At 36.7% G+C, this 24861-nt stretch overlaps 1 protein-coding gene and 1 non-coding gene across 5 annotated transcripts in view; one reads left to right on the forward strand and one right to left on the reverse strand.

The window, feature by feature from the left end:
- COL4A5 (collagen type IV alpha 5 chain) overlaps positions 1-3553 on the forward strand; it is a 238612-nt gene extending 235059 nt beyond the window's left edge. For all 4 annotated transcript variants that reach the window (XM_032331820.1, XM_032331819.1, XM_032331822.1 and 1 more), the window contains 3 exons: positions 575-689; positions 1018-1190; positions 2344-3553. In XM_032331820.1, coding sequence (XP_032187711.1) covers positions 575-689; positions 1018-1190; positions 2344-2425 — 370 coding nt within the window. In that variant the 3' untranslated portion in view covers positions 2426-3553. The remainder of the gene's footprint in view (positions 1-574; positions 690-1017; positions 1191-2343) is intronic.
- Positions 3554-17378: 13825 nt separating this feature from the next.
- Positions 17379-17485, reverse strand: LOC116583751. Its single transcript, XR_004282864.1, has one exon. It is a non-coding gene; the product is annotated as a U6 spliceosomal RNA (small nuclear RNA).
- Positions 17486-24861: the final 7376 nt, after the last annotated feature.

Consider the following 24861-nt stretch of genomic DNA (forward strand, 5'->3'; position numbering starts at 1 on the left):
AGATTTAAGCCACATCTCCATGTGCCTGGGTAGCTGCCCAGCATTCTGGAAATGCTATATTTCTCTAGATATAGACAAATGGTTAATAAATATCCTTTGGAGCAAAAATAATGGGTGGGGTTTGAGGAAGTGTCTGTTTCTTGTCTTTTCCAGTTCACCAGACATTGTTCTTACCACAGTTTCAGCATTACTAAATGTCTACCATCCTGTTAGGCATTTTGACAGCCCAAGTAGTATGTGCAGTACACGAAGGCAAACTCTTACAGCGATTATGACATTGACTATAGCAAGTATGAATACAAATTTAAGGCAGAATGGAAAATGCAAACGCTATAGCAGTGGTTGTGGAGTTTCTTTAAATAAGGCTTACAGTTGTCATTTATAAATTTATTAAGTATATTGGGAGATAGGGCTTATGAAAAAGCAACTCTTGAAGTGCATTTTTCTCCTGCTTTTGTGAGCACAGAAGACACCTTAATGGGCATCTATACCAAGAAAGCTTTGAAAGAAGAGGGATTGCTAGTTCCCACATACTTAGTGTGCAGATTGTGTTCCCCTCCCTTTCCCTTACCAGATGTGCAGTATGTGAAGCTCCAGCCGTGGTGATTGCAGTTCACAGTCAGACCATCCAGATTCCCCATTGTCCTCAGGGATGGGATTCTCTCTGGATTGGCTACTCCTTCATGATGGTATGAAATACTCTTCCTTGCCTTTGTCATTGTACCTAACTGCCCATCCTATCTATCTTCCTAATACAGTGAATCCCTGCCATTTGCATAGTAAAAAGCTTGAACTTCAAATAACTTCTGTCCAAATATTGTGTTTCCCTTCACATATTTTCTGGAATATATTTTCATAATCTGCCTGTTGCTTCTGTAGAGTATCCTTGGTGTCGATGCCATTCTATTATTTCTTGCCCTAGATCCTTCGCTGGATTTGAATTTGGGGTCATATTTAGCACATATCATTAGGTATTCACTAAGGTATGAGTGGCACATTTTTCCTTATCTTTTCTAGCATACAAGCGCAGGAGCAGAGGGCTCAGGTCAAGCCTTGGCCTCCCCCGGTTCCTGTTTGGAAGAGTTTCGTTCAGCTCCCTTCATTGAATGTCATGGGCGGGGTACTTGCAACTACTATGCCAATTCCTACAGCTTTTGGCTAGCAACTGTAGATGTGTCAGACATGTTCAGGTAAGGCACTTCCTTCAAAAGTACTAGGGAAGAGAGAAGCAATTCATGGATTGTTTATAACCAACACATGTTGAAGATTTAGTGGACTGCATTTTTCATTTGTGCTTGTTCTTTTCATATACCTGACTCAGGACAAAAAAACAGACTTGGCTTATGTTAGGTATGTGTGCTTTCAGATGGCTAGGTAGTAGTAATCCTTCAGTAGCAAACACAAAGCAAAGAAAGGTTATAAACTTTCAAACCTGCTCAACATAACTGAGCTGCTCAACTAGACAGAGGCTACCCAGGAATTGAAGATTGAAGCTGTGATCTATGATCTATGATCACTGCCTCAGTCCAGTGATCTCTTTGCCCAGGATCTTATCTTTCCTCTTCTCTCCTTTTCTTTTCTATTCTTTTCTCTTCTCTTCTCTTCTCTTCTCTTCTTTTCTTCTGAGAGATAGAGAGAGAGCATGAGACAGGAGTGGGGAGGAGAAGGGGGAGAGAAAGAGAATCTTAGGCAGGCTCCATGCCCAGCATGGAGCCTGATGAAGACTTGATCTTCACAACCTCGAAATCATGACCTGAGCTGAAATCAAGAGTTGGACATTTAACCAACTGAGTCATGAAGGCGCCCCTTTCCCAGGATGTTCTCAATGCTCTCATCCAAGTGTCTGAATGAGTAAGACCACATATAGTATATGTACTTCAGGATACTTCAGTCTTGGTAGGTCCTTTAAATTAGATTTTTTTTTGTTTAAATTAATTTTTATATATTGCTTCTTTTGAGTTATCATTAGTTGATATTTTTCTTACAATTATCTTTTTGCATTTCATATGCATATGTTTTATCATTTATTCATCATCAGTTGCTCAGATCTCCCTCATTCTAGGACTGTTAGAAAAATGTATAAGAGATAAAGAGGGAGAGACAAATAGAGGAAATAGTGGTAGAGAGAAGAGTCACAAAAATAACTATATGGCTCCTCGCGGTAACTAATGGCTCCTCGGCCATACCAGTTACTGCACTAGATCACATTGCTCAAAAGTTAGTGATTAAGTCATAGGAGAGCTACTTAAGCAAAAATAGGATGTTTGGGTATGAATCTGAACCAATAATAGAATTGAAAAACTAGAAAAGGCTAATTTGATTGTCTTGTTTCTTATCTTCTAGCAAACCTCAGTCAGAAACACTGAAAGCAGGAGACTTGAGGACACGTATTAGCCGATGTCAAGTGTGCATGAAGAGGACATAACATTTTGAAGAATTCCTTGTGTTTTTAAATGTGAGATATATATATAAAAATTCCCAGGATGCAACGTCTCACTCCTCCCAACTTTACCACTGTTGCCACCAATGGTGCTACTATATATGACCAAGAGAACATGCTGACTAGTAACCATGAAGATACAGATGTACCTCAACAACGTGCCAGAGCAAGGTCTCTATTAGTTTTCTATGAATGAATAAAGGAATTTACTTCTTGGGTCCAGAATGACTTTCCCCAGGATTATAATGAAGATTATATATTTTGCCCAGTAACTTAAAACAGTATGTTAAAAGTTAAATAAAGATAAGAATCACACTGAGTAAAATAAAAGACTGCAGTTTGGGGGAAGAATTATTTTTCATGGTGCTACTAATCCTACTGTATCCCAGGTTTTTAATGTAAAAGTGTTAAGCTTATTTTGCTCTGTAAGTAAAGAATGTGTATATTGTGTAAACAGTCTTTTAGCTCAAAGTATTGACTCATTTCGATGTGACCTGACATGTATCACTCTTTATAGACAACCTATGCAAAGGTAGAATACAGACAACAGGATTTTGTATCTATGTTTACCAAACTGAAAGAATTTATATTCTCACATCAAATTACTACTAAGAGTAAATTTATTTTGAGTTCTATCCCCTAAATTCTTATTTGACTTTTTTTTAAAAATATAGGTCATTTTAGTCACTTTAATCAGAATTTTAAATGTTCATGTTACATACCAAGTTATAATATCTAATAGAACATTTTCTGTTTTGCTGTATTCTTCAAGATTCTTAGTACTAGATGCCCTCTTTTTAAATTTTTCTTACATCTTGTTTTTGCTCATCCCTAACTAGGCCAAGTCCTGCCAAATAATTTTGAGAAACAAAAATATGCAAAAGATGATGATTTGTTCCCTGTGCTGCTTCTGTAAGAATTATTTTCCTGTGATCTCTTGGTTAGTCTTCTCTCTTCAGTTACAAAGCCAATTAATGTTTCCTCGTCTTTTTTAATTTTAAACATTTTATTATAAATAGCCATAGAATACCTTATTTCCCTAGTTGTCTTCTTTTCACTTCATGTTTTTTAACTCACCAATATCGATTTAATTAAAGATATCCTATGTTGTAAGAATGGATTGTTGTATATCTCTTCAGACTATGTGTAAAAATCTGCTCATTTACAGATGGATTACACATTTTCACATCAACAAATAGTCCCTTCTCAGAGAATCATTTAGAACAGTTCCAAAGAGGTTTCTGCAGATTTTGATCACTCATAGCTGATAGAAGACATGGAGTAATGTAAACTTTCTAATAAACGTAACAACCCATTGGAAAGTACTTTTACAATAAAAATGTATTAACAATATTGTATTGATGGCGATGGCTGAGAAAGGAAGAATTACTTTGTTTAGGGAAGACTTCATTAATAATGTTAAAAAATAGATTAGTGAGTTAATATTCCTGATGAATAAGAATGTACACATGTAGCTCTATAGTTGAGAACTTGCTAAAAGGAAGAGGCATTAAAAGCCTCTATAATAGGGGGCGCCTGGGTGGCTCAGTGGGTTAAGCCGCTGCCTTCGGCTCAGGTCATGATCTCAGAGTCCTGGGATCGAGTCCCATATCAGGCTCTCTGCTCAGCAGGGAGCCTGCTTCCCTCTCTCTCTCTCTCTGCCAGCCTCTCTACCTATCTGTGATCTCTCTCTGTCAAATAAATAAAATCTTTTAAAATAAAAAAAGCCTCTATAATAAAATCTGTATTTCAATTAAAATATGAAACAGCCAAAACAATTTTGAGAATTTGATACCCTAATATGAACCCATGCAAAAGCTAAAGCTTAGAGTCCATAGTTGTAGAAGTTAGAGTCTAAAGAATGGGAACTACTTAATAATACTGTTGATTTCAAGGCTAGCCACATGTAAATTCTAGCTTTATTTTTCCATATAACCATGTGAATGAAAACACTAATGGGTAATTTTAAATGAAAACATGATATTGCATACACCTAAAGGTTGTTCCTTGGGTTACAGTTGCAAGCACTAATTTCAGAGATTTTGCTGTCTGTTGCTTTCCCTCTCTTATCTGGTTGAAAACGTTGCCTCAGAAAGAACCTAACATTTTAATGGTTGCATGTAATGTAGTCTATGTGTTTCTTAACCCCCCAGATATCCCCAGTCCTGCTTTGTTGTTTAAAGTACATGAATTCAATCCATTCTAGGATCTTAATGTTGTTGACCATCCCTTGCCACTGAATAATGAAATATTATTCTGATGTAATTGTTCTAGTAGTTACCTATAGTGAGTTTTATAGTCATACATGCTTAATGGTTTTCCCACATATGCAGGCAACGGATAAGCTATTCTTCCTTAACCAGATACAAGTAGTTACTACATCTACAAACCGAGTGATATACATATGGTTGGTGTTACGCTCATCACTTCCAAGCTCCCAAAGAGGTACCATTGGACATTCTGTGATTGTACAGTGTATTTTCTCATTTGGCCAAATTTGAAGAACCCTTTATTTCTTGTGGTGTCTATGAAGTACTTTGCCTCGATTGGCATGGTTAATTGAAAACTCACTGGTTATACCAAGCCATCAGAAGGGTTATTCATATGTTAATCACAAGAGGGCACTATTGCCTATAAAAATAAAGAAGCATGTGTAGTGATTTGTTGAGCTCATTGTTGATGGTGGTGGTGAAGTCCTTTGAAGCTCTCCCTCCAGATTCTTGTTTCAAGCTTCATGTATTCTTTCTTCCTCATAAAGATCAACAAGTATTTTAAGAGGTGGCCCAGTTTCCCAATGTCTGCATCCAAAAGAAGGGACAGCTTTGCTATGAAAGATTTTCTTAAGAGCCTGATTAGGAATTGGCTCTGGTAGTACGTCCCATGCCTCTCAACACAGAAGCAAAGTGCAATCACTTTTTTTGGCCAACACTTCAGTTGGCTTCTTTAGCAGAGAAGTTCTGTTCTCATGCTGCACTATACAAACACCCTCATCCCTAGGCAGCTAGGCAGCTAGGGATCAACTGAATAATATTTATAAATCATACATCATTTATTTTAAAGCAGTGGTTTCTGGAGTACATTCAGGATATTTGGAAGGTTTCTATGGTGGAAGTACTCATAAGTTGGGACACTGAAATAATAAATCCAGATAGGCCTGTCTTCCAAGTTCGACGACAACAAATGTTCATTAGATATTTATTAGCTGTATAGCACCATGATAGATAGCAATCCAAAATCAACTCAACCAAGAAGAATAGTCATTATATACTCCTAAGAAGAGGTATGCTTTTCCATCCTGACTATCAAATCTTACTAATTCTAAGTTAGACTGGAATAGATCATGAGACATTTTGCCAGCACTAGCTATCCTGGGGAAGCTGGCTCACCAAGCCATTCCCTAACTCGTGGACGAGCTAAGATCACACGTATGTAACCTTGCCTCTATTTCTCTATTTAGTGAATTGTGTGCCCAATGTATGACATAATGAGATGACAAATTGTTGACATTATGACATTTTCTCTTTTGTTTTCCTTTTCCAGATTCTCATGGCATTCTTTGCCCTACTTTCTGTGCCCAGAGGGTTCCTGTGCCCTCTGGCTTTTGGTTGAGTTCAACCAATGGGATACCCTGCAGGATAGAAGAGCAAAGGACAAGACTGATGTTAGGGTATTTACTTTCATGGGGCACATGTAGTGACCTCAGGTCGGCTTGTGCTCTTCAGTTGAATGTCCCTGCTCCTCTCAAGATGATCTGCTCTTCGAAATTATTTACCATTCCGGTTCCAGTCACCAATTTCTTCTGGTTCCAGTCACCAATTTCTTCTCATTTCTTCAGGTCTATTTATGATAAGTCTGCTGCTGCTATGCTGCTAGTCCTGGATTCCTTTTGTGGTTCTCCTACACACCACCTGTATCTTTCTTTTTTTTTTTTTTCCACCTGTATCTTTCTAATTAAACATTCCTCAGATTATCCTAATTTAGTGCCTTGTCTTTTCACTATTGATACCCTGACAAATGCACAACTGCTTCTAGTCTCTAAAATCTGGTGGAGGTGCTCTATTCTATATGTGGGAAAATGAGCATGGATTGGTAAAACTGGCATGCATGAGTAGCATCTTCCACTTTGAACTGAGGGATTGACCAACAGAAATGTGAATTAACATTACCTAATCTAAGACCTAGCTTACCAAGCTTTTTTGGAAGCTGCATTCCAAGGTTATTAGGGTGAAACAAATGAGACAAAATATGTTCATTATGGCCCTAAATTATTTAGTTACTTTTCTAAATATTGCTCCACTGAATCTCTTAAAAAAAAAAAAAAGCATACATTTTAACTTGCCCCTAGGTTGTTATTTGCCTTGCTCCATCCTACTCCAAAATGAAGAATCTTAGTTGCCTAACTAGCAGACAAGATCCTAAGCACTGTTAACTGATCTTTGAAAGCTCCAGAAAGAAAATTCCTGGTGGTGCTATGTCCACCAGAGAAATTTGCCAAGCCAGTTTTACATGTCTGCAGTCAATAAAAGCAACCCTAGGTGTTACTAGGCCAAGAAATAAACAATTTAAACCACCTAAAATAAGTGGTTTCTAGCCTCAAGAACCTCTATGACAGGTGAGCCCACAGAAGCACTTCAGATCTGCTTCCCTTCTGTTCATCAAGGGTACAAGAGGGAATGTTTAGACTGGAGATTACAGAAGATGGGACCAACTCTAAAGCCAAAGGCAGTCAGATTACTCACTAATTTCAACCAGGTCCAGATGGAGCCTACCAAGAGGTGACTTTTTAAAGACCATACTTAATTTTGAAGTAAAATTGCTTTCTGGTCGATTTCCTCAAGGCCAATAAAGTGCTTGCTATTGCCAGTTTATCACAAGCCACAACAGTAAACAGTTGTCAGATCTTTGTCCCTCTCTGACACAATAATTTGACCCTTGTTTGGGCTCTAAGGAAGACTATATCTGATGCCTCAATAGCAACAAAAGTAATACCTTACATTTATATAGTTCTCATTAAAATGTAATTCACCACACATTATGTCATCTGAGCCTCAGCAACCCTGATGTATTCCAACAGTGCAAGGATTAGTCTCCATCTACCGATGCAGAAGCCAAGCCTTACAAGGGTTATGTGACTATCCCAAGGTTACCAAACAAATTATTAAGTTCTTTTTCACTCAAAACCTAATCATCACCTTCTAGTCCTGAAAAATGCCTGTATCAAAAAAATCAGAATCCTGTGTGATGGAGACTCTTGGCACTACAGGAGTCTCTGTCGCATGAGAAGTAATGAACTACATGCTTTGGGAAGCTGTTCCCAGTTACGGATTAGTGTTTTTCACAGTGACTGAGGTCCCTTAGAATTAGCCCTGGGACACAAGGGACTTACAGTGAATTCGCTGTATTTTAGGATACTCTTGTTGGTCTGGTCTAAGCCTCCGCAGCTAAAGAAAACCTTGTGAGTCTGGCCTGATGCCTACCTCACTTGAGCTTCTTCGGGACTCTTGAATCCAGACAAGCTCCTGGAATTTGAATACCCTAGTCTGAGAACTCTCCAGCACTACTACTATTCAAGTAGGAACCAGTGTGTCTTGATTGTTATGTAGACCTCAGACTATGCAGATACCATCTATCTTCTATTATAGACAATGCACAACACACTCCGTGGAGGGGAAAATTTCTTTGTAGTTCCAACAGGAAAGTTTGTCATTTTTCATTTACATTAATATACACTAAACACACAGAGAAGCAACTTGAGTTCACTAACTATAACCACCATTGGTCATGGTTCACGTGTAGCAGCTTTCCTTATTTGGCTCCCTTCAGCAAAAATTTAGGCTGAGAATCAGATGAACAAACATCGAGCCAAGTGGGCCAAGCTGTATGTGGTTATTTATCATATTAGAGAGGCGGTAAATGTTAAAGATAAGCTGGAAAACATCTAGACTAAAATAGGGCCCTACTTAGTTTTTGGTAATCGGTAGAGTAGCAAAGCAGACTTTGAGATTACTAGGTTTGAATATGTTCTTAAAGTTGACTGTGTACTTTCAGATGTGCAACTGTTGCCCATCTTAAGACAAGCAGAAGCACACAGAGCTCCCCCCACGGAGAGGAAAGAGATAAGAGCCTAAAACCATTCTCATAAACACATCCTTCTTTTGGTCTGAGAAACCAGTGTGTTTTTCCTGACCTCTCTGAGCTAGCAGAAGCAGCCATGGGCACAAGACAATGTGTTATGCCTTTTTTCCTTGTGACTGTCATTTTGCTTCATCTATTTTCAAGATCTGTTACTAGGCGCATAAATATTTATGATTTTTTCATCCTGTTGATGAAATGATCCCTTTATCATTATGATAATGGTAATATGGCAAAGAAACTGTTAATAACCTTTGCTCTGAAATCTACATTGATAACAATGTAGCCATCCAGCCTTCTTTGTGTTAGTGTTAGCATGGTCTTTTTCCAGTCACTTTACTTTTAATCTTGTTCTCTCTCTCTATATATATGTATATATATTCTTAAAGATTTTACTTATTTATTTGCCGGATAGAGAGAGAGAGAGAACACAAGCAAGGGAGGAGCAGACAGAGGTAGAGGGAGAAGCAGGCTTCCCACTGAGCAGGGAGCCCAATGTGGGACTCCATCCCAGGACTGTGGGATCATGACCTGAGCCCAAGGAAGCCACTTAACAGACTGAGACACCCAGGCTTTCCCCTCTCTATATATTTGAAGGACATTTATTTTAGGCAGCAAATAAATAGTTGGATCTTGCTTTTTTATACATCGAAAAATCTTTGTTCTTTAGTAGACCACATTTAATGTGGTTATTGAAATGGTTAGGTTTAAATCCATCATCTTGCTATTTGTCTTCTATTTGTATCATTTGTATTTTGTTCACTTTTTAATGCCTGGTTTTGGATGAGTGAAATATTTATTTCTGATTTCATTTTATCTTCTTTGTGGTATATTAACTATAACATTCTGTTCAATTTAGTGACTGCTTATCACAATCTACATTGCAGTTATATAATACCACCTTACATATGCTTTAAGAATGTTACAATAAGTATACTTTCAATTCTCCCCTCCTGAGCTTTGTGCTATTATTTTCATACAAGGTAGTTTGAATGTTATAAACCCCATACTACATCCTTATTATTTTTGTTTAAACAGTTCATTCTCTTTTTTTTATTTGATATAACTTACACACCATGAAATTCTCTCTCTTAAAGTATATAACAAAATAGTTTTTAGTATATTCACAAAGCAGGGCAATTGTCACTAATTCCAGAACATTTTCATCCCCTCAAGAAAAAAAAAACCACACCCATTAGCAGTGACTCCCTATCCTCCCCTAACCTCCATTTCTCCCTCCTTCTCTATCCCCAGGCAACCACCAGTCTTCTTTCTCTCTCTAGAGATTTGCTTACTCTGAACAAACTGGTGGTTGCCAGAAGGGAGGGGGAGGGAGAAAAGGAAAATGGGTGAAAAAGAGTGGGAGGTACAGGCTTGCAGTTATGGAATGAGTAAGTCATGGGAGTAAAAGGTACAACATGGGAATATAGTCAATGGTATTATAATAGCATTGTGTGCTGACAGATGATAGCCACATTTGTGGTGAGCATAGTGTGACATACAGAGTTGTTCAGTCACTATGTTGTCTGCCTGAAACTAATGTAATGTTGCATGTCAACTACACTTCAATGAAAGTAAAATAAAGGATTTACCTACTTTGGACATTTCATGTAAATGTAGTCATGTAATATATGGCCCTTTTGTGCCTATATTTTCACTTACCATAATGTTTTGAAAGCTCATTCATGTTGTAGCCTGCATCAATACTTCATTCCTTTACTTTTTTTTTTTACTTGAGGTGAAATTCACATAACATAAAGCTAATAATTTTAAAGCAAACAAAGTGGCATTTAATACATTCACAATGTATGCAATCACCACATCTATCTGGTTCCAAAACATGTTCATCATCCCAAAGATAGCCTCATAACCATTGAGCAGTCACTTCCCACTCCCCAAAGCCCCTGGCAGCCGCTAATCCACTTTCTGTCTCAATGGATTTTCTTACTTGATGTTCATGTAAATGGAATCATTCAATATTTATGGCATTTTTGGTTTGGTTTCTTTCATTTGACACTGTGTTTTTAAGATTCAACCACATTATACCCCATATGAGAACGTCAGTCTTTTTTGTTTAATAATAATTTATTTCATGAATATAGCATGTTCTGTTTATCTATTACTACATTGACATTTGGGTTGTTTTTATCTTTTGGTGATTGTGAATCATGCTGTTATGAACACTCATGTCCAAGTATTTGTTTGAATACCTATTTTCAATTCTTTTGAGTATGTACCAAGGAGTAGATTTGCTTGGTCATGTAGTAAGTCTGTTTAATTTCTTGACGAATTTATCAGACTATTTTCCAATGGCAGATGCACCATTTACATTTCCACCAGCAATGTACAGATGTTCTAATTTTTCCACATCCCTTCCAAAATGTATTTTTCCAATTTTAAATTATAACCACCCAGTGTGTGTGAAGTGGTCTCATTGTGGTTTTGATTTTAACTTCCCTAATGACTAATGATGTTGAATATCTTTTTGTGAGCTTGCTGGTCACTCATATACCTTCTTTAGAGAAATGTCTATTCAGATATTTTGCCAATTTTTAAACTGGGTTATTTTTTTCACTTTATTTTTGAACTGTAAGTGTACTTTATATATTCTGAATATTAATCCCTTATCAGATATATGATTTCCAAACATGTTCTCCCATTCGGAGGGTTGTCTTATTAATTTCTTGATGGTGTCCTTTAAAGTACAAAAGATTTTATATTCTGGTGGAATTCCATTTCTCTCTTTTTCCTTTCACTTTTCTTGCTGTTGCTATCATATCTAAGAAACCATTGCCTCAACCAAGGTCATGAAGATTTGCCCCTGTTTCCTTCTAAGAGCTTTATAGTTGTAGCTCTATAATTAATTATTTAATTCATTCAAATTAATTTTTATACATGGTGTGAGGTAAGGTTCCAACTTCATTCTTTTGCGTGTAGCTATGCAGTTGTTCCAGAACCATTTGTTGAAAAGACTATTCTTTCACCCCACTGATATCTTGGCAGCCTTTGAAAAATCAATTGACCATAGATGTATGGGCTTATTTTTGGACTCTAAGTTCCATTCCACTGATCTGTATGTCAGTCTTTATGACAGTACCACACAGTCTTGATTACTGTAACATTTTGTAAGTTTTGAAATCATCAAGAGTGAGTCTCCGAGCTTTGTTCTTCTTTTCCAGGATTGGCTATTCAGGGTTCTTTGATTCCATATGAATTTTAGGATCAGTTGTCACTAACTTCAAAAAAAAAAAAAAAAAAGAGGTAGTCAGCTGGGACTTTGATAGATTGCATTGAATCTGTGCACCACATGGGGAATATTGTATTTTAACAATATTAAGCCTTTCAAACCATAAATACTAGATGTCTTTCCATTTATGTAGGTCTCTCTAATTTTTTTTCAGTGTTGTGTTATAGTTTTCAGTGTACAAGTCTTGTACTTCTTTTGTTTAATTTATTCCTAAGTATTCCACTCTAATACTACTGTAAATGGAAGTGTTACCTAAATTCTAGTTTCAAATTGTTTGTTGCTAATGTATACAAATATAATTTTTTGGATGTTGATCTTATATGTTATAACTATGCTGAGTGCATAGCAATATGCTGAATTCATAGCAATATAACATATATGTTATAACTATGCTGAATGCACAGTTATAAGATCAACATGAGAGACTGTGGACTCTGAGAAACAAACTTAGGGTTTTGGAGGGGAGGAGGGTGGGGGGTTGGGTGAGCCTGGTGGTGGTATTAAGGAGGGCACATATTGCATGGAGCACTGGGTATGGTGCATAAACAATGAATCTTGGAACACTGAAAAAATTAAATTAAAAAATAGTAAAATAAAATAGATATTGTAAAAATGTATAACATTTCAAGATATTATAAAAGAATAGAATAATTTTTAAAACTATGCTGAATGCATTTGTTAGCTCTAATAATTTCTAGTGGATTCTTATGATTTTCTGTATATAAAGTCATGTCATCTGCAAATAGAAATACTTTTCATTCTTTCCAATCTTTATGCATTTTTTATTTGCCTAATTGATCAGGGCAGAAACCCTAGCTAAATATTTAATAGAAATGATGAGAATGTATTTCTTTTTCTTGTTTCTAATCCAAGGGGGAAGGTTTCAGGTTTTCATCCATAAGTATGATGTTAGCTGTTTTTTGTTTTTTTTTTTATCGTAATTGCCCTTTATCAGATGGAGGCCTTTTCCTTCTACTGCTAGTTGTTGAGTGTTTTTATCATGGAGGATTGTTGGATATTGTCAGATTCTTTTAAAGCATCAAGATAACCATGTGGGTATTTTTTCTTTATTCTATTAATTAGGTGTATTACACTGATTGATTTTAATATGTTGAATGAACCTCATATTCTGGTATAAATCCCACTTAATTTCAGTATATAATCCTTTTAATGTGTTTTGCTAGTATTTTGTTGAGGATTTTTTGCATCAATATTCAAAAGAGATATAGATCTGGAGCTTTCTCATAGTGTCTTTGTCTGACTTTATTATCTGCATATCACTGGCATTATAAAATGACTTGAGACGTGTTCCTTCCTCTTCAATTGTTTGGAAGAGTTTGAGCAGAATTGGTGTTCATTCTTCTTTAAATGTTTGGTAGAATTCACCAGTGAAGATATCTGGTCCTGTGCTTTTTATAACTTGCTAAATTGGATTTGCTAGTGATATGTTGTGGTTTTTTAAAAGATTTTACATCTATATTTGTAAGGAATACTGGTCTGCAGTTTTCTTTTCTTGTAATGCCTTTCTCTGGTTTTGTTAACAAGATTTTGGTATCCATGAAGTATCGGCCTCATGGAATGAGTTGGGAAGTCTTCCATTTTTTGGAAAATTTTGTGAATAGTTAGTGTTAGTTCTTCTTTAAACACTTGCTAAAATTCTTCAGTTATCTGATCCTAGGCTTTTATTTGTGGGGAAATTAAATTATTTAATCTCTTTATTTGTTATATCTCTTCAGATTTTCCATTTCTTCTTGTCAGTTTTGGTAGTTTGTGTCCTGCTAGAGATTTGTCTATTCCTAGTGTGTCTAATTTGTCTACATACAGTTGTTTATTATTTTACAGTTATTTTATTCTGTAATGTTGGTTATTTTTATTCTTTATATAGTTATAGTATTCTTTTATAGTTATTTTTATTTCTGTAATGTCAGTAGTAATGTTCCTTCTCTCATACCTGATCTTAATAATTTGAGACTTCTCTTTGTCTTGGTCTGTTTAGCTAAAAGTTTGTCAATTTTATTAATTTTTCTCAATGAAGCAACTTTTGGTTTTGTTGATTTTTTTCTATTGTTCTTCTACCCTCAACTTCATTGATTTCCATTCTAATATTTACTATTTCTTTCCTTCTGCTTGCTTTTGACTTAGTTTAATCTTTGTGTAGACTTTTTTTTTTTAAGTAATCTCTACACCCAGGGTGGGGGCTTGAACTCATGACCTGGAGACCAAGAGTCGCATGCTCTGCCCACTGGACCAGCCAGGCACCCCTTTCTGTAAACTTTCAAGGTAGTTGGTCAGGTATTAACTGAGATCTTTTGGGTCTTTTTAAAATATAAGCATTTACAGTAATAAATTATTCTCTAATCACCACTTTAGTCATACCGCATAGGTTTTTAAGTGTTTTAGTTTTGTTTTCATTCATCTTCAACTATTTTCTAATTTACTTTGTTATGTCTTCACTTAACCATTAGGTATTTAAGGATGTGTTATTTAATTCCACATATTTGTGAATTTCCCAATTTCCTACAGCTAATTTCATTCTGTTGTTGTCAGAGAACAGACTTTGTATGACTTCAGTCCTTTAAAATTTATCAAGACATTTTTATGAGTTAACATATGGTCTATCCTGGATAAAGTTCCATGTGCTCTTTAGACAGTGTGTATTCGGTGTTGGGTGGAGTATTCTACAGCAGTTTATTAGGTGTAGTTGATTTATAGTGTTGTTCAAGGTTTCTATTTTCTTGGTGATCTTATGCCTCATTGTTCTATCCATTATTGATATTAGGGTATTCAAGTATCCAAATATTATTGTTAGATTGTCTATTCATCATTTCTGTCAGATTCTGCTTCCTATATTTTGGGACTCTGTTCTGAGATATCTAGATATAGATACAGGTATAGAGATACATAGATATTTTCCAGATACTCTTATAAAATGTCTTTTTAGGGGCGCCTGGGTGGCTCAGTCTGTTAAATGACTGCCTTCGGCTCGGGTCATGATCCCAGGGTCCTAGGATCGAGCCCCGCATCGGACTCCCTGCTCAGCGGGGAGTCTGCTTCTCCCTCTGCCTGCTGCTCTACCTACTTGTACTCTCTGTCTGTCAAATAAATAAATTTTTAAAAAAATAAATAAAATGTCTTTTTATTTTTATAAAATGTCTTTGTCTCTAGTAACAACTTTTCTCTTAAAAGTTTATTTTATTTGATATTAATATAGCTAGTGCATCTCTCTTTTTGTTACTCATGGCATGGTGTATTTTTTTCTATCCCTTTACTTTCAATCTATTTGTGTCTTTGAATCTAAAGTGTGTCTCTTGTGGTCAGCACAAAGATAGACCATGATTTTTATATCCATTCTGCCAATCTCTTTATTTTGGTTGTATTGTTTAATCTATTCACCTTTTTTTGAGAGGGAGAGAGTTGAAGTAGGGGCAGAAGGAGAGGGAGGGAGAGAATCCCAAGCAGGCTCCACTCCTGGGATGGAACCTGATGTGGGGCTGGATCTCATGACCCTGAGATCATGACCTGAGCCAAAATCAAGAGTTGGATGCTTAACCAACTGAGCTGCCCAGGTGTCCTTTAATCCATTCACATTTAATGTAAGTACTGATAATGTAGGGCTTGTGACTGCTATGTTGCTCCTTGTTTTTTATATCCTATATATTTTTTTTCTACATTTCTCCATAACTTCCTTCTTTTGTATTAAAAAGAATTTTCAGAGGCGCCTGGGTGGCTCAGTGGGTTAAGCCGCTGCCTTCGGCTCAGATCATGATCTCAAGGTCCTGGGATCGAGTCCCGCATCGGGCTCTCTGCTCAGCAGGGAGCCTGCTTCCTCCTCTCTCTCTCTGCCTGCCTCTCTGACTACTTGTAATCTCTCTCTGTCAAATAAATAAATAAAATCTTAAAAAAAAATTAAAAAAAAAAAGAAGTTTCATTCCCTTGTCATTTTTTAAATTTTATTTATTTGGAGTTATTTTCTGCTTGTTTGCTGTGTGGATTACAATTAACATCTTTTTTTTTTAAGATTTTATTTATTTATTTGACAGACAGAAATCACAAGTAGATGGAGAGGCAGGCAGAGAGAGAGAGGGAAGCAGGCTCCCCGCTGAGCAGAGAGCCCGATGCGGGACTCGATCCCAGGACCCCGAGATCATGACCTGAGCCGAAGGCAGCGGCTTAACCCACTGAGCCACCCAGGCGTCCCTACAATTAACATCTTAAGTTATAACCATCCAGTTCAGTTAAGTGGCAACTTAATTTCAATAGTATATAAAAAGTTTTCTTTCATATAGCTTCATTATCTGTTCTTTGTTGTGCTTTTATTTTAATAAAAATTACATCTTTATACATTGCATGACCATGAGCACAGATTTATAATTATTGCTTTATGCAACTGTCCTTTACATTCAGAGGAAAAAGAGTTAAAAATAAAATATACATATATACTTTTTTTAAAAGATTTTTAAATTTATTTGTCATAATGAGACACACACACAGAGAGAGAGAGAGAGAGAGAGAGAGAGAGAGAGAAAGCCCAAGCTGGGGGAGCACCTGGCAGAGGGAGAAGATCAGCAGGAAAGCTGATGTGGGACTGGATCCCATGAGCTGAAGGTAGACACTTAACCAACTGAGTCACCCAGATATCCCCTTTTTTTGTATTTACCTATACAGTTACCTGTACTAGTATCCTAGTACAGATAAGAATCCATGTGGATTCTAGTTACTGTCTAGTGTCCTTTCATTTTAGCCAAAAATATACCTTTTATTGTTTCTTAGATTTTCTATATTCATATATATAAATATAATATAAAATATATAAATGTTTCTTCTGTTTTTGTATGGTGAATTCTCTCAGTGTATGTTGATCTGAATATGTCTTACACTCTCATTCATTTTTGAAGGATAGTTCTATGATAATAGGATACTTTGTTGATAGTTTTTTTTTTTCTTTTAACACATTGAATATACTGTCCCAATAATTCTAGCCTCCTTGGTTTCTGATGAGAAATTCACTAGTAATATTATGAAGGATCCCTTGTACATGATGAATTGCTTCTGCAATGTTGCTTTGAAGATTCTTTGTCTTTGACTTTTGACAGTTTGATTCTAATGTATCTTGGTGAGATTCTCTTTGAGCTATTTCTATTTGGAGTTCATTGAATTCTTCAGATGTGCAGATTAATGTATTTCATCAAATTTTGGTAGCTTTTGGTTACCATTTCTTCAAATATTCTTTCTGCTCTTGTGTCTCTTCCTTTTCCCTCTGGGACTCCTGTTATTAAGGTTGTTGATTCACTTGACAGTGCTCCATAGTTCTCAGATGGTTCTATTCCATTTTCTTCATTCTTTTTTCTTTCTATTTCTTAGACTGGATAATCTCATTTGACCAGTCTTCAAGTGTGCCAAAAGCTTCTTTCTTCTGAAAGTTCAGATATACTCTTGAGCCCCACTAGTGAATTTTTCATTTCAGTTTTTGTACTTTTCAACTCCAGAATTTCTTATTGGTTCTTCTTTCATTTTTAAAGTATTTATTTACTTTTTTCTTGTTTCATTTAAATTCCAGTTAAAAATATGGAATTCCTTATGAATTTGCATGTCATCCTTGTACAGGGGCCATGCTTATCTTCTCTGTATTGTTCCAATTTTGGTATATGTGCTGCCAAAGTGAGCACACTTATTGGTTCTTTTTAACTAATTTCTCTCTTTGTATTAACATTCACTATTTAGTGAGACATGTTCTCATATTCTCATGGTTTCCTTTACTTTTAAGAAAACTGATATTGCTGGGGGCGCCTGGGTGGCTCAGTGGGTTAAGCCACTGCCTTCGGCTCAGGTCATGATGTCAGGGTCCTGGGATCGAGCCCCACATCGGGCTCTCTGCTCAGCAGGGAGCCTGCTTCGCTTCCTCTCTCTCTGCCTGCCTCTCTGCCTACTTGTGATCTCTCACTGTCAAATAAATAAATAAAATCTTAAAAAAAAAAAAGAAAACTGATATTGCTGATTTAAAGTGATTGTCTAATTAAGTCCAAAGTCAAGTCTTCCTCAAGGAATTGCTTCTGTTAACTACTCCTTTGCCTATATATGAGCCATACTTTTTAGCTTTTTGCATGTCTTATAATTTTATTTCTTGAAAATTGGAAATTTAAAATAATAATAATGTGAGGACTTTGCATATCAAATGCCCCTCAAAGTTTTGTTAGTGTAACTATTTGTCATTGTTGCTTATTTGTTTGTTTAATGATATTTCTGTACTAATTCTGTCAAAGTTTGCATTTTTTTTTATCATGTGTGTCCACTAAAGTCTCTGCTCGCTTAGATTAGCATCCAGATAATGACTTTACAGAGATTTCCTTAAATGCCTGGAACCAATGATCTCCTAGACATTGCCAAGTGACTGAGCTCACTGGAGCACAGCTTCAACTCTCAGCCAGGCCATTTACAATCCTCTTTTAGCCTTCTCTTCCTGCTGGTATAGAATTCTATGGGTTAGGGGCACCTGGGTGGCTCAGTGGGTTAAGCCTCTGCCTTTGGCTCAGGTCATAATCTCAGGGTGTTGGGATTGAGCCCCACATCAGGCTCTCTGCTCAGCAGGGAGCCTGCTTCCCCCTCTCTCACTTCCTGCCTCTCCCCCTACTTGGCTCTCTCTCTCTGTGTCAAATAAATAAAATCTTTAAAAAAAAAGTGGTGAGAAGAGGCAGTGGTGAGGCTTTTGTCTTTTCAGGTCTCTCCTGAGCATGTACATAGCCCTGGGCATGCTCCCATTAGTACCTGTTCTTTTCCAAAGATTTTCCATTTAAGACTTGTAGTAAACGTATCAAACGTATCTCAACTGTTATCTACAGTCTGAGGCAGTTGCAATATTAAACAGCTAATACTGATGCTCCCAGGGAAAAGTTCATTGGCACTGGCACACCTCTATGTTAGGTCATATATGGACAAGTTTTGTGAATGCGTTCATCCTGGGAACCACCAAACAGGTCAGTAATGGCAGTCATTTGGAATGAGGCTTTGAAGGAGCTCCTACCCTTTTCTGCGCACTCCAGTAGCTGCCAAGTGGTTGGTTTTCACAATGATTTTAGGGCTATTAGTATTCTAGGCTACCACATAGCTGAGCATAGGGAGATGGGAATAGGGCAAGAGAAAACACTGCAAAGGTCAGTATTTTTACCAAGATTCAGCTGGTTTTTGTGGGGTGTGTTTTGTTTTGTTTTTTGAGTAAACAGTTTCTGGATTGCTGCAAGTATTTGGTTAACTTCCAGAGTTCTAAAAAAGTTGATTCTGACAATTTTTGCCAGTCTTCTCCTTGGTTTTATTGGTGAAGTATTTTCAGAGGTCCCTATTTTCCCACTATTGTCCTCAAGCATCCTTTAAAGACATTTAAATAATAAGAAAAATAGTTTATAAATTTACCCATATAGTTTCCATTTTTGGTCACTTCATTCTTTGGTGAAGATCTCTATTTCCACCTTGTTTAATTTTCCAAGCATTAGAAACTTCCTTCCTTTAAAGAGCAGTCTGCTGGTGCCAGATTCCTTCAGCTTTTATATATCCAAAAAAGTCTTTATTTCACCATGGAGTTTGAAAGCTCTTTTCACTGGGTATAGAATTCTAGGTAGACTTTTTAAAAAATCCTATCAGAACTTTAAAGATGTTGCTCTAGTGTCTTCTCACTTGTGTAATTTCTAATGAGAAAGTTGCTATCATCTTTATCTTTGTTCCTCAGCACATAATGTGATCACAGTGTGTTTGGGTGTAGTTTCTTTGTGTTTCTTGTGTTGTTTTTATTATGCATCTTAGACCCATGAGTTTATAGTTTTTATCAAATATGGAAAAACTTTTGTCCCTTATTATTTAAAATATTTTTCTGGTCTCCCCCAACACCTCCTCCTGCCTGGACTTCACTCAAATATACTAGCACATTTGAATTGTCCCAGGTCACTAATGCCCTGTTACTTTTTTTATTACTTCTCTTTTTTCTTCATTTGATATTGAATTGACTTTATGGCTATGAATTCAAGTTGAAAAATCTTTTCTTCTACAATATCTTATTTGCCATTCATCCCATCTAGTTTATTTTTTCGTCTCCAAAATTATAGTTTTTATCCTTAGCAGTTCCATTTGTGTCATTTATATATCTTCCCTTTTGCTAATTAATGTTTTAATATATGTTATAAAAAACTGTTTAATGGCCATTTCTACTAATTCTATCACCTGTGTTTTCTGGATAGGTTCCTATTAATTTTCCTCTTCATTATGGGTCATATTTCTCTTTGTGTTTTTGCATGCCCACTAATTTTTTATTTGGTACCAGACATTGTGACCATATTTTGTTGAATGTTGGATTTTATAACCTTATAAATATTCTTTAGTTCTTTTTTTCCTGGAACGCAGTTAAATTATTCAAAAGCTGTTCCTTTCAGTTCTTATTTGTAAGATTCCCTAGGTAAGTCTGGAGCATTGTTCAGTTTAGGGCTAATTTTCCCCAATACTGAGGAAAGACCCTTCTGAGTATTCTAACCAATATCCCATAAATCTTGAGGTTTTTCCATTCTGGTTGATAAGAACATGTTCTACTTCTATGCCTGTTACCGCTAATCCTTTCAGGCGATTCTTTCTCTGGCCTTAAATAATTTCCTCCCATGCCTAGTGTGATCAGTATTCTGCTGAATATTCAAGGAGGACCTCTACACATCTCTGGAGTTCTCTGTCAAGATCCTTCCTCTATGGGACTGTATCTCATGAATTCTAGCCATAATGGCCTCCTTATGCTTAGAGGTCCATCTCTTCAATTCAAGGGGTTGGCCTAGATTTCCTACCCCTGCACCATGGTCTAAAATTGCTCTCAAGTTAGTAAGACAGGGCAGTTGTAGGGCCCACCAAATTTGCTTCTTACCTCTGAGTAAGACCTTATTAGGTAATGTTTGGTGTCTTTAATACCCTTGTTTCATATTTTGAAGGGTTTTTATTTTGTGTTTGTTTAGGTGGGAGAATAAATCTGGTCTATCTTGGCCAGATGTGGAAGTCTTCTCTCTCAATGATTTGTTGCTAGCTCAGGGTATAAATTAATTACAATAAGACATCAAAATCAGTCTAGAAGATTTTGTTTATTCTGTGGTACATAGGGATTTCAATGTCCTTTGTAATATGACTATTTGTATTAGGATAGGCTGGGGTTTTTTTGCCTCAGTTGTGATTTAGCAATTGGAGTTTCAGATAAGATTTTTTTCTCATTAATTCCGCCAAGATAAAGTTTTACTGTATCATAAGTGGGGAAAGTGGTTTAAGTTTCTGAAGTTTCTGAAGTTTTTTAAGTTTCTGAAGTTCTAAGCACCTTTGGTGTAATGATAATTTCTTAGCAGAGCTGGACAGGAAGGGAGCAGAGAAAATCTTCTTTTCCAATCTGATGCAGCAAACTCTCATTTTCCATGGAGAATCATGGTCATAAACTCTACACTAGAAAGAAATATTTCTAATCATTTTATTCTATCCTCCAGCCAGACTTCTTATCAGGACTTTGATAGATAGGAAGTGTGATTAAAATAATTTCTCCAAGAGAGAGAAGTGGGTGAATAAATAGTTGAAAGGGTGGTAGGGCTTGGTCTATACCGTGTCTAAGACCCCTTGTAGTTTTTTTTTCTTTTCTTAATTTATTTTTTATTTTCAGCATAACAGTTTTATTATTTTTGCACCACACCCAGTGCTCCATGCAATCTGTGCCCTCTATAATACCCACCACCTGGTACCCCGACGTCCCACCCCCCCGCCCCTTCAAACCCCTCAGATTGTTTTTCAGAGTCCATAGTCTTTCAGGGTTCACCTCCCCTTCCAATTTCCCCCAACTCCCTTCTCCTCTCTATCTCCCCATGTCCTCCATGCTATTTGTTATGCTCCACAAATAAGTGAAACCATAAGATAATTGACTCTCTCTGCTTGACTTATTTCACTCAGCATAATCTCTTCCAGTCCCATCCATGTTGCTACAAAAGTTGGGTATTCGTCCTTTCTGATGGAGGCATAATACACCATAGTGTATATGGACCACATCTTCCTTATCCATTCGTCCGTTGAAGGGCATCTTGGTTCTTTCCACAGTTTGGCGACCGTGGCCATTGCTGCTATAAACATTGGGGTACAGATGGCCCTTCTTTTCACTACATCTGTATCTTTGGGGTAAATACCCAGTAGTGCAATGGCAGGGTAAGACCCCTTGTAGTTCTAAACCTAATTCCGGAATGTCAACTCTATACTAACCAAGAATCAACTATAGTTTTCTAAGGTGCTAAGGAAACAGATTAGAGCACCTGACAACTCCAATGTTGACCAAACATCATTGTGACAACCCCACAAAGACAGTAGTCTTGCAAAAGAGGTTTTTTTTTTTTTTGCAGTATTGACATCTTACATAGATTATATCTACTGTGTGATTAATGTGTTATATCTAACTATAATTCTAAGCACTAAACACCACTACCAATATTGCATGTCTTCCTAGAATGAGCAGAATCCTAACATGAAGAAGAAAAAAAAATAAGAAAGCAAGATCAAACAGATGGTTCCTAAACTGCTTCTGAGAAAGTTAAATAAAACAGTAACAAAAATATGAGCAAGAATATCAACCTTCATGTATTCAATTCCCTGAAAATGATACAGAAAGTGCAAAAATGTTGAAAAGCTTCTTGGAGTTGCCGAATGAACTGTAAGTTTTACATTTTTCTGTAGACATTTAAGATTCCACTTTCCATTTCAATATTTCTTTGCTCCTTTTGTTATTGAAATGCTAATTCAGATGATTGCCATATAGAAGACACTGTAATGGATATTCTGAGATTGAAAAATCAAGGAAGGCATTGCTTCTAGTTCAATTCTATAGACCAAAATGTTTAATATGAAGTTAAACCAGTAGTATCCTCTTAGGTTCTGGGGACTTTATTCTAAATAAGTTTCTTCCATTTATATAGCACACCACTGATGTTACTGACAGATTCCAATGTAACATGCAACAGTGGTTCCTAATTGCTTTAGCATTTATCATGCACAAGAGACAGGAGGAAAGTTGTCTCATTTCGTACAGCTTGGTTACATTTCTTATCTCTGAAGTACACTTAAGCAGCAAACTGGGACTTAAGGTAGCTGCCTGAAAACCAGCACCATTAACATGCATGTCTTGGAGGGAAAATGAATTGGTTTTTCTCAAACAGAATACAGTTCAACTTCATGCTGTGCATTGATTTTGCATAATTTCTCTTTTGCACATTTTATAAATTAGGAGTCCTGATCTGGCTTACCCACACAAATGCTCATACTCACATTTTCCAGGTTCTGCCTTTGGGCAGTTTTGTTTTGAAACATTAAAAAGAGCATTTAGGTGCATTTCCAAGATGCCTTTTGGGTTCAATTAGCACCTAGTAATATTTTTCAAAGCAGTCACTGGAGGTCCTTAACTAGTGTGTACTTAGGCATGTTTTACCTGATAAGTCTTCTGAATAGATTTTATGCTTTAAAGAAACAGTACCACTTCACATTCTATAGTGAGTATGTGGTTACTACGTATGAAACCAGGGGACTGGGAGCAGCTGAAGTTCTGTTCAGGCACTCTACAATATAGATCTTTCCAGCTAATGAGTTCTGCTGATTGTTGAAGCCAGCCACACTATGCCTACTGTTCTGGGAATTCAAGTCCCATTAAGATGTGAATCACCAAATGAGTACACAGAGATCATGTGGTCTTGGTAAGCACAGATATACCCATGTCTTTGTGGGTCTGTTTGGGATGAATAAAATACATCTGGGCTGTGTCCTGACAGATATAGATTGCCTCTCTCAAAGTGAGGACTAAGGATAAAGTTCATATATAATCTGTGACATTAAAATGTGTGATGAATAAATATATATCATATGTTTTTAGGTCTCTCTTTATTTGAGAGAGTGTGCACATGCACACGCACACACACGTATGGCAGGGATGGGCAGAGGAAGAGAATCTTCAAACCTAATGATGTCGTTGTGGGGCTCAATCTCACACCCATAAGATCATGAGCTGAGCTGAGCTGAAACCAAGTGTCCGATGCTCAACCAACTGAGCCACCCAGGTGCCCCAATATATAAACTGTTTCTAAAGACGGTCTCTGTTGTGGATAATTTCTGATGACAAAGACAGTCTAATTACACCCTCCCATTGTGATGTTCTTTATGCACAACTCAAGTACATCAGTAAGGTCAAGTTGCACAATGAGCTCAATTGTCTGCAAATATACAATGTAGCTTATGGATTACCCACATAATGTGGGAACTGACTCCCTACCCTGTTCCCCATTTAACTCTACAGGCACCCCCCCATCACCCACTGAGCCTTGGTCAAGCATTGGTCCCCAAATCTTATTTACTTTCAATGCCCTTTTGTGTGGCAAGGGTCATTTGTTAAAGAAAATAGTCAGGGAGACAATTATTTTTCTAGTGTTCCTTTAAATCTTTGGTTTTTCATAAGTCCAGTGATATAATTTACTAGTATGTTCTTGGTATTTGACGCATCCATCCTTCTATATTCCATCAATGCAGAACTGTTTTCTGTCTGTTCATCAGTGTATTTTCTATGTACTCCTATCTGCCTTCCCCGTGGTTGAAAATAAGCATATTTGACCCTTGAACAACATAGGTTTGTACTGTGCAGGTCCACTTAGACATGGATTCTTTGAAAAAATAAATACACTACAGTACCATAAATGTAATTTCTCCTCTTCACGATTTTCTTAATGTTTTCTTTTTTAAGAATACAGTATGTAATACACAATAATACATGAAATATGTGCTAATGGACTGTTTCTGTTATCAGTAAGGCTTCCAGTCAGCAATGGGCTTTGTTAGCATTTTTTTTTTCGCTTTTTTTAGTTGTTAGCTTTCGGGAAATCAAAAGTTAGACATGGATTTCAGACCATGCGGGGGTCAGAGCCCATAAGCCCTGTGTTGTTCAAGGGTAGCTGTGAACGAAAAGGAAGTCAATTAAAGGGCAAGAGTACCTGGCAGAAGAGGGAGATGAAAGAAAACTGTAAAT

Source organism: Mustela erminea, chromosome X, assembly GCF_009829155.1.
Source record: "Mustela erminea isolate mMusErm1 chromosome X, mMusErm1.Pri, whole genome shotgun sequence".
Lineage (NCBI taxonomy): Eukaryota > Metazoa > Chordata > Mammalia > Carnivora > Mustelidae > Mustela > Mustela erminea.